Source organism: Mizuhopecten yessoensis, unplaced genomic scaffold (genome assembly GCF_002113885.1).
Source record: "Mizuhopecten yessoensis strain PY_sf001 unplaced genomic scaffold, ASM211388v2 scaffold8139, whole genome shotgun sequence".
Lineage (NCBI taxonomy): Eukaryota > Metazoa > Mollusca > Bivalvia > Pectinida > Pectinidae > Mizuhopecten > Mizuhopecten yessoensis.
The window spans coordinates 19,699-29,858 of NW_018407398.1; the positions used below are offsets into that span (position 1 = coordinate 19,699).

At 35.2% G+C, this 10,160-nt stretch overlaps 1 protein-coding gene across 1 annotated transcript in view; it reads right to left on the bottom strand.

Annotated features, from left to right (window-relative positions):
- The window catches only part of LOC110455133 (ruvB-like 2), a 24,665-nt gene extending 16,780 nt beyond the window's left edge, over window positions 1–7,885 (bottom strand). The window contains exons 1-5 of the mRNA XM_021505085.1: window positions 7,833–7,885; window positions 4,514–4,568; window positions 3,016–3,140; window positions 2,468–2,540; window positions 522–651 (exon numbers count right to left, since the gene is read on the bottom strand). Of these exons, the coding sequence (XP_021360760.1) occupies window positions 522–651; window positions 2,468–2,540; window positions 3,016–3,140; window positions 4,514–4,568; window positions 7,833–7,841 (392 nt within the window). The 5' untranslated portion in view covers window positions 7,842–7,885. The remainder of the gene's footprint in view (window positions 1–521; window positions 652–2,467; window positions 2,541–3,015; window positions 3,141–4,513; window positions 4,569–7,832) is intronic.
- Window positions 7,886–10,160: the final 2,275 nt, after the last annotated feature.

Genomic DNA, 10,160 nt, shown 5'->3' on the forward strand with positions numbered 1-10,160 from the left:
ATTTTTGTTGACCTTTGTCCATGGAAGGTCCCTGCAAAATTTCATTGAAATTGGTTCAGGGGTTTTGGAGAAGAAGTCGAAAATGTTAATTGTTTACGGACGCACGACGGACGACGGACGACGACGGACAAAAGGCGATCGCAATAGGTCACTTGAGACTTTGTCTCAGGTGACCTAAAAATTGATGAATGTACAAGCTTTTTGTCATTATGACCATGTGAAGCAAGATTCTACAAAAGTTCAAAAATTGTAAAGTAATTTAGATACCTGAAACAATTAAACCAGAAATCAGGGAAGGAGCATAACTCCTATACAATTAGTCAAAATGAATAATTAATTGCAAGTGCACAACTTTATATAATGATCAAGTTTTAAAACCATCAATCATGCATGGTAGTAGACAAACTTGTGTCCAGACTCCCTGTTTCTACTCTCCGTAACAGTAACCGTATTGCTAGTCAAGAGAAATGCTGGATGGTGAAATTCTGTAACATAAAACACATAAAACACTTCTAACTCACTTTATGCGGACGCCAATAGACTTTCTAAATGCTTGTGTCAATGCTTCTGTTTTGCTCATTTCCAGAGAAAATATTTCACTGCCTGCTATACTGGTAAAAGGTGTGTCGGTTCCTAAAGCCTGGGCCATAGCTGAAAATAAACAGCACATAACATATAGGCAGGGGAGGTTAAAATAAACAACACATAACAAAGGCAGGGGGGGTTTAAATAAAAAACAAATAAAATATAGGCAGGGGGGGTAAAATAAACAAAACATAACATATAGGCAGGGGGGGTAAAATAAACAACACATAGCATATAGGCAGGGGAGGTAAAAATAAACAACACATACCATATAGGCAGGGAAGGGTAAAATAAACAACACATACCATATAGGCAGGGGAGGGTAAAATAAACAAAACATAACATATAGGCAGGGAAGGGTAAAATAAACAACACATAGCATATAGGCAGGGGAGGCTAAAATAAACAACACATAGCATATAGGCAGGGGAGGTAAAAATAAACAACACATACCATAAAGGCAGGGGAGGTAAAAATAAACAACACATACCATAAAGGCAGGGGAGGTTAATATAAACAACACATAACATTTAGGCAGGGGAGGTTAAAATAACCAACACATAACATATAGGCTGGGAAGGTTAAAATAAAAAACAAATAAAATATAGGCAGGGGGGGTAAAATAAACAACACATAGCATATAGGCAGGGGAGGATCAAATAAACAACACATAACAAAGGCAGGGGGGGTTTAAATAAAAAACAAATAAAATATAGGCAGGGGGGGTAAAATAAACAACACATACCATATAGGCAGGGGAGGCTAAAATAAACAACACATACCATAAAGGCAGGGGAGGTTAAAATAACCAACACATAACATATAGGCAGGGGACGGTAAAATAAACAACACATAACATATAGGCAGGGGAGGTTAAAATCCGATTTTTTATTTCATTATTAGGACATTTTAAATCCCTTTTAAATCAGCTTTGGATCAGAAGAAAAACTTTGTTAACTAACCTTAATATCAGTTCTTATTTAAACATTCTGTAATACATCGCCTTACAAGGATTATTAATAATTTAAACTTCTAAATGAAATCAGTTTTTGTTAAATTGCGATAGTTTTGACTGCAGAATATTGATCTCAAAAAGATTTCGAATTTTTTTTTGTGTTATTTGATTTGAGCCCAAGCTTTTAAGGTAAATTAATTAACCTCCTCTTGAAGTTTGAAGTTAATCTGTTGAAATCTACTCGAGTTATCGAACCGACACCATGCACACCCAACCGCCTACCCATGTGATAACATAATACAATGTACATCTCTATTTTGGACAGGCGGATAAAAATGAATATTAAGTGTGTAACATGAAAACAACAACATATTAACAAAGAATACCATAAATAAACAAAAAAATTAAAACAACAAAGCTCACTGCTGTACTGTTTCTCCATGTATTCCTTCATATACATATATAGTAAGACAATTTATGGTATAGACTACAACAGTTTACCTGTAATTAATTCTATTGTTCCCTAACTGAAACACCAAATCTCACCTAGTATACACCAAACACCTTATATTACCTGTATATAGGAAAATACCAAATGTATGCTAGGTGAGAAAACAGCGATATTACTGTAGCTATACTGTAGTGAATACCATAGATAACAAATATGTTTCAGATACTAACTGATACTAACCCTTCCACCTCTTAGGTAACTTGAATAGACTCTACCATACATTCATCTGGATGAGTCTATTCAGGTTTACAGTGGTGAAAGGGCTAATTGGTGAGGAGAATTCAAATATGTTACAGATAGTAATTGGTGAGGAGAGCATTTCTCCTTATCCATCATCTAATGTTTTACCTGTCTGTTCTTGTTCCTTTCAATAACTGTGAGGTGTAGAAGAGGAACAATAATGACTTGTAACTTACCCATGGCTATGGCAGTCTTCCCTGTGCCTGGATGTCCGGCAATGAGACATGCTCGTCCAGCAATCTTTCCTTCCTATGAAAAACACATTGATAACATAGCTCAGATTAATTTTCAAACAACACAGCAGTTGGCACTGAGCCTCATTAAACAACCAATCAGACATGAAGATTCTCTGCGCACTAAAAATCATGTAAAAATGATCATTCAGATGGATTCGGTTTTATTAAATTTACTAGATGATCTTGCAACATTTGTGTTTTATTGTATGCAAGGTATACACCTAGAAAGGCAAACTTTTTCCAGGTAGTTTCATCATTTTGAGAAATAAAGTTATAAGAGAGATGACAAGGAAGTACGATAAATATATCCTCTCCATCTTCATTGCAAGTTGTATAATATGTTTAGTCTTGTTCTTATTTTAATTTTGACCACATTGTGACTCAATACACATACTAATGTCTAGATACATGGAAATGAATGTACAATGCTGCAGACCCTACCTCCAGGAAGGATAGACACCTATAAGGAATGGTAGATATAATCGTACCTTGATCATCTCCAGAATGACTCCCGCTGCTCTGCGAGCATCCACCTGTCCCACCATTCCCTGGGAGACATTTCTAGCATCCAAAGCATCATCAAGACCCAGACCTCGAATGTGGGAATGCGCTCCTACAAAAACATAAGTGTAATTATCAACTAGAGAATAATATCATATTAAGTTACATATTAAGTTACATATTTTTAATCATGTCTATGAGACATACATGTACATACAAATGTAGGTTTCAACACAGGAAATAGAAACATGTTTATATATTTTTCATCAATTCAGTCATTTTTCTTTAGATCCTCTCAAGTTGCTGACATCAAGAAAGAAAGAAATCAAGCCTTTGCCATTTTTTAGTATCCAAGAGTTTCTGAACTTTCCCTCAATGCTAGACTAGTTTCAGATTTAGACTCATAAAAGCCATTATCACGTGTCATGTTATTTATAGGACTCATATGATTTAAATTAACAAAATAGAAGGTTGTGGGTGTATACGTATTGATTAAAATCATGGTACAACCGGAGAACCCTGTCCTATACCACACAAATGTACAGCCTGTTGGATAAGAGTGGGATTTTAAAACATTGAAAAAATGTAATTGAGTTGCTTTGTGCAAACTTACACGGTTTGTATATGTTTTATGTCTATAGATTACAACAAGAAATTTCAGTAGCAGTCATGCATAAAAGAAAAACAAACTAGTTAGATACAAACATTTACTGATCACACCACCTCCTCTCTCCTTAACATTACCAAGGTACATATACCTTACTGTAAGATACAGTCAATTAACTTCAATTAGATTCCTCAGTTTGAAAATATGTGATATCAAAGTTTTACTTTCTACACAAAAAACTATCTGATGCAGTGTTTATACGCTCCCTATCAATAGGCGAAATGTCCCGGGTCGACTGACATAAAAAATATACAATTTCGTCACATTGTTGTACAGGTAAAAAATACATAGCTTCACAAAGGGACCAGTCGGTCTGGAAAAGTTGTGACACTTTTAATTCCTACACATTGTTTGTGTAGAAAGTAAAGCTTTGATATAAGTAAATTACCATTCAACCCAAACTGCCATGAATCAAACACTTTAGTCAATGTTATTAACTTACAGGCTTACAATTTCTGGAATGCAAAATTTTAAGCCCTGGACACTATTGTCAGTCAAAACACTATCTCTCCCTATTATACATCTCCAAATTAAATGTGCCCCGCCTGCAGCTAGCTATAGTATGACTGACAATGTCTGGTGGCTCACGGTGACACAGCTGATGAGCCAAGATCGAAAGGTAAACCGATCACAGTATGTCTAAAAATAGGTAGAGAAACTTAACAACAGAATTATAATTAGATTGCTTTTTTGTCAACACCCTTACAATTGAGTCACAATGTATACTAGCTATATATAGTTAGAGGCCTTTTACAGCAGGTTAACATGCATATGCATGTTGTGTGGACAGTTTGAGGTAAATCTTGCTATTTACTTACCAATTCTTTCAATTCTTGTCACCTCTCGTACCTCTTGAACTTTTTCTACTGTAGGCTAAAAAAGGAAAAAAGTAATGGTCAGATATTACATCTATATTTGTTCTGTTTTACAAATCATGCAAAAGTTTCTAATTGAAAGCTAACATGCAAATGTCACATATAAATGTTGCTTTGAACTATAACTACAGTCAAAGCTGTATTCGGAGACCACTATCCAGAGATCAGGATCCTGTTACAGGCTACATATTGAGGGGGCATGGCCTGGTCTCTCAGACTAGTTAAGTTACAGGCTACATATTGAGGGGGCAAGGTCTCTCAGACTAGTTAAGTTATAGGCTACATATTGAGGGGGCATGGCCTGGTCTCTCAGACTAGTTAAGAGACAGGCTACATATTGAGGGGGCAAGGTCTCTCAGACTAGTTAAGTTACAGGATAATTATTGAGGGGGCATGGTCTCTCAGACTAGTTAAGTTACAGGCTACACATTGAGGTGATCTCTCAGACAAGTGAAGTTACAGGCTACATATTGAGGGGGCATGGCCTGGTCTCTAGACTAGTTAAGTTACAGGATAATTATTGAGGGGGCAAGGTCTCTCAGACTAGTTAAGTTACAGGCTACATATTGAGGGGACATGGCCTGGTCTCTCAGACTAGTTAAGTTACAGGATAATTATTGAGGGGGCAAGGTCTCTCAGACTAGTTAAGTTACAGGCTACACATTGAGGTGATCTCTCAGACAAGTGAAGTTACAGGCTACATATTGAGGGGGCATGGCCTGGTCTCTCAGACTAGTTAAGTTACAGGCTACATATCAAGGTTGTCTCTCAGACTAGTTAAGTTACAGGCTACATATGGAGGTGGTCTCTCCGACTAGTTAAGTTACAGGCTATATATTGAGGTTGTCTCTCCGACTAGTTAATTTACAGGCTACATATCAAGGTGGTCTCTCCGACTAGTTAAGTTACAGGCTACATATCAAGGTGGTCTCTCCGACTAGTTAAGTTACAGGCTACATATTGAGGTTGTCTCTCAGAATAGTTAAGTTACAGGCTACACATTGAGGTTGTCTCTCGGACTAGTTAAGTTACAGACACTACATATCGAGGTTGTCTCTCAGACTAGTTAAGTTACAGACTACATATTGAGGTTGTCTCTCCGACTAGTTAAGTTACAGGCTACATATGGAGGTGGTCTCTCAGACAAGCTTATAACAAGTCCATGGAATTTGTGTTCAGTGAATAAATATATAAGTACCTGTCAAAAATCTAATTTAATGAGATAAAGCATTAACGAGCATTAGTAGTGATCCCATGATTCTCACAGATGAAGTGGGTGGAGGACATGATTATTTGTGTAGTACAGAATGTAACACTCTATTTATAATAACAGCAACGTTCTGCTGACCTTTGACATATAGCTACTAATCTGAAAATGTATTTTCAATAAGGAGCAACATGTCAAGTTACAACCCTACCTGAGCTTTTGTACGTAGAGGAACCAATTTTCTATTCACAGTGACCTTGACCTTTCGACCTTAATAGCAATCCTAAGGAAGCACTTTCCATAAGGAATCAGTGTATGTAATTTGAGTGTTATTAGTTCACAGAAACTAGTTATTGGGCAGAAACCAATACTTGAAAACTAGTACTACCAGTGACTTTGACCTTTGATCTTGAAAAATGAACACTAGGATGTAGTGTATGAAGTTTTACCCATTATGTGAAAATAATTGTTCTATCTATAGTAACAGTTAGTTTTAAGATTTGGTTATCATCTCATAAGTTAACCAATAATCAGCATGCATGGTTGTCAAAATATATTGGAAAACCTACTTATCGCAATTCAGACATTTTATTATTGTATTGTATATATATCAGAAATGAAATATCACAATATTTATCTAAAGCTTATTTTTATGTGTCTGCTTAGCGTTTTAACATTGCAAATGACAACGCATTCTAACAGTTATGCAAATTACCATAAACAGGTTATTACAAGTCCAGATGGGAATCACTTGAAATTTCAAAATCACTGGTTGATTGTGAAAATCTTAAATGTTTGTAATCTATATGATTACGTCTTATTATCATGACCTTGCATGAAGATATATTTCAGACATCAGTGTCCTCCCAAGGCTGTTTTTGCAGCATGGCACCATGCTCCTATAATTTCTTGCCATGCTGCTATCCTAGATCTTATCTGCTATATATTCATAGTAAATCTAAAGTTACCATGCTTGCTGCTTTGATTTTACATTTAGAGTGCTGCTTTCACAGAAATATTGAAATACCATGCTTCTTTCAAAACATTCTGGGGAGAACACTGGACATGTGCTCATGAGTCTATACACCAACATAAACAAATGCCACACGCTCACCAAGAAAATGCAAGAAATTGTAACTCATTTGCATAAATGTTTTTTGAGCAGATTCCACCATTAAGAGAAAAGTAGTGTTTGCTTCTTTAAGAAGCAAACACTACTTTTCTCTTATTGGTGGAATCTGCTCCGATATTTTGATACAATATCATCAATATTTTTACATTTTTTATTTACATCTATTAATCGAAACGATACACACTGGACCTTGTCATGGACCATCTTGACAAAAACAACATATTATCTTACCACATGTACACTGTTGACAACATAAACAAGAACAACAATAGGCCCGATCCTGTTCCTACTTTACAACATCAACATTGTTGACAATATACACAGCACCATCCATGTTTGCTGACGACTGTGTTTCCTGTATCGTGAGATTAACAGCGCACACGACCATGTATTACTACTCAAATATCTAGATGTAGACCACAAGGGTTCGCTAAAAATGTCTAATACACATGTTTAGACATTTGTAACGAACCCCTGTCTGTAGACAGACACTGATGTACGTAACATAGTGTTTGACATTGTCATTATCTTATATGTATTCTTTTAATTTTAGCACATTTTCCCTCTGTCAATTTACATCAGGATACGTATCGTGAAAATCCTTTCTGAAATAAGTGTTTTGCAATATATCGTGAATCAACAATTCAGGCGTGTTGTGACAGCCCTAGAAACTGGCCAACCGATCGCGATGATACTTGTTGATGCCTGCCATGACAATGTTTACAACTGCGTGACAACATAGCGCACGTGTGTTTGATTACATGTGTTTAAAGCCATATATTTTGAATTGCATACGAATTCAAGTGATCCTTCTTCCTAAGAAAAATAAAACCTACAGTTATCAACCGCACACGTATCATTAAAATGTCCAATGAATTCAAAATATATAATTTCTCGTCACCCTTCCAATCGAGTTTACTTACCGCCGCCATTGTACCGGTGTGTATGAGCAGCGCCCTCGCCGTTCAAGGGAAGTAACTCTTGCTTACAATTCGAGTTTTCTAGAATAATCATGTTCAAACATGCATAAATCGATATGTTAGAAATTGTTTAATGAAATGGAATATTCCAGATACATAATAAAACAAGATGATTTAATAAATAAAATTATAATCAATCTAGCCATTCAGGCCTAGATTTAACATGATTCCTATGATTATAAACTGATATAATAGTTAAATACGTTACAGCACCTGGTGGATATTTATTCTATATTTCGTAACATGTCGTAAATATTATAAATATACTAATAATGATTATTTAGATTTTCCAACGAAGCATTTTATTTAAATAGGGTTCTGATATACATTCCAACAACATCAATATCAATAGATCAGAATAAGATCAGCTTTGGCAGAATGAAGAACTTTATTATAATTATAGGGCAAATTTAAATAACAATGGACTTTTAACTTTATATTATACAACTGTTTGATTTTCGAGTCCAGTGATTCTTTTGACCTTTATCCAAGACAACAGTATCATTTGCAAGGTGTCGCGTAAAAGAAACCTTCAATTATTTTGTCATGACATATTGAAAAGATACGATTACACTGAGAACAGAACTCGAGGATTTCGAAATAATTGAAGATAGGTACAATTCAATCGAAGATAGATCAACTCAATTGAAGATAAGTACATGCCGAATTAAATCTATCTCAAATTAACATCTGTTCAATTAATCGTACCTATCTTCAAAAAATTGAAGATAGGTACAATTAATTGAGGATATATTGTATTTGTAGGTTCAATCACGGAATTAGATATAGTTATCTAAGTCTGTGGTTCAATTCAATATGAAGATGTTCAATTCAATTGGATTTTACAAAGACGGGACATACCAAAGCATCACTTTTCCTGTGCTTGCGTTTAGCTCGTTTTTTTTACAAATGTTATAGGACCGATACAAATCTTGTCTTCTTCATTGCAATTCATGCAGCAGATACAGGTACTAAATGTGACCTACATTTCCTGGTTGGATACTGAATGTGACCTACATTTCCTGGTCAGATACTAAATGTGACCTACATTTCCTGGTCCAGCAGCTGTTAAAGCATCCTCATCAATGTTAAGTGTTTAGCTGTGTGTTATGTGTTGTATCTCAAAAAGTCCTCAGCATATAAACTTACACCAACTCTGCCGTCAGTTTCCTCATCAATATTTTCATGTTTAGCTCTCTATTTTGTGTTGCATCTCAAAACGTTTGATCCTACACCTGCTAAACTTACACCGAAGATATATCCTGGGCAGTACAGTCGATCAACTTACCTTATCAATCTAAAATATTTGTGTTTAGCTCTGTTCCTACAAAAGTATGAATGCAAGACCAACTGAACTCATGAGTATTCGATCTGGTTGCTTGCTTCGGATGCTGAAATGACCTTGGTTTCTTGGTCCAGTTATTTTTCACCATCAACATATTTGTTAAGTTAGTTTTACATTGAAATAAATTTGCTATATTTTGTAAAAAGTGCAAATGCTACACCAAAGACTTTTCATTATCATTAATCTGAAATTTTTGACCATAAGGTAAATTTGTTGGATTCCACAGGATGTCAAATAAAGCTGGTTTCACGGTATACAGGCATATTTCACCAATCATTGTTTGTTTTTGAAAATAAATCTTATTGTAAACAAGAAATGGTATATTGGTTTATAAAAAAAATCACTTCACATCTTATTTTTCCACCATACTGGATAACATGATCTTGATTTTCAGACAGCACTGCAGAGTTATTTCCCTTTGGTGAGGGTGTATTCCCATACTCATTGGTAGAATTAAAAAGAGAGGTTTTAAAGGTCAATAGTAAAAATGAAGATTACCTCCCTATGTTGTTTTCTTTTCAGTTCTACCAATGAACTATATTCTGCAGATCCTCTTTGATTTCAGATAGAAACTGTAAACATACTTATTTAGGAAGTAATTAATTACTTTATGTACATTATGTAACAGCACATATATTTGGACCCTCTCCAACTCATATCTGCCAGGTTCAACATTAATATAATTCTAATATTTTATATTACAAAATACATAAACTATCATTTTCTCCAGTTTAAAGCATGTTTACAGTTGCTTCTTGCTGTTAAAAGTTCTATATCACAACAAAGACAAATAAATAAGATTTCTCAGATTTATTTTGGAGCATATTAAGAGGCTCATAACACAGAGTTCAATTAATCAGTTGTAAATTGTTCATATATATTTTCAGGAGAGAACTTAATTACACACACAGGGGGGGGGGGGGGGG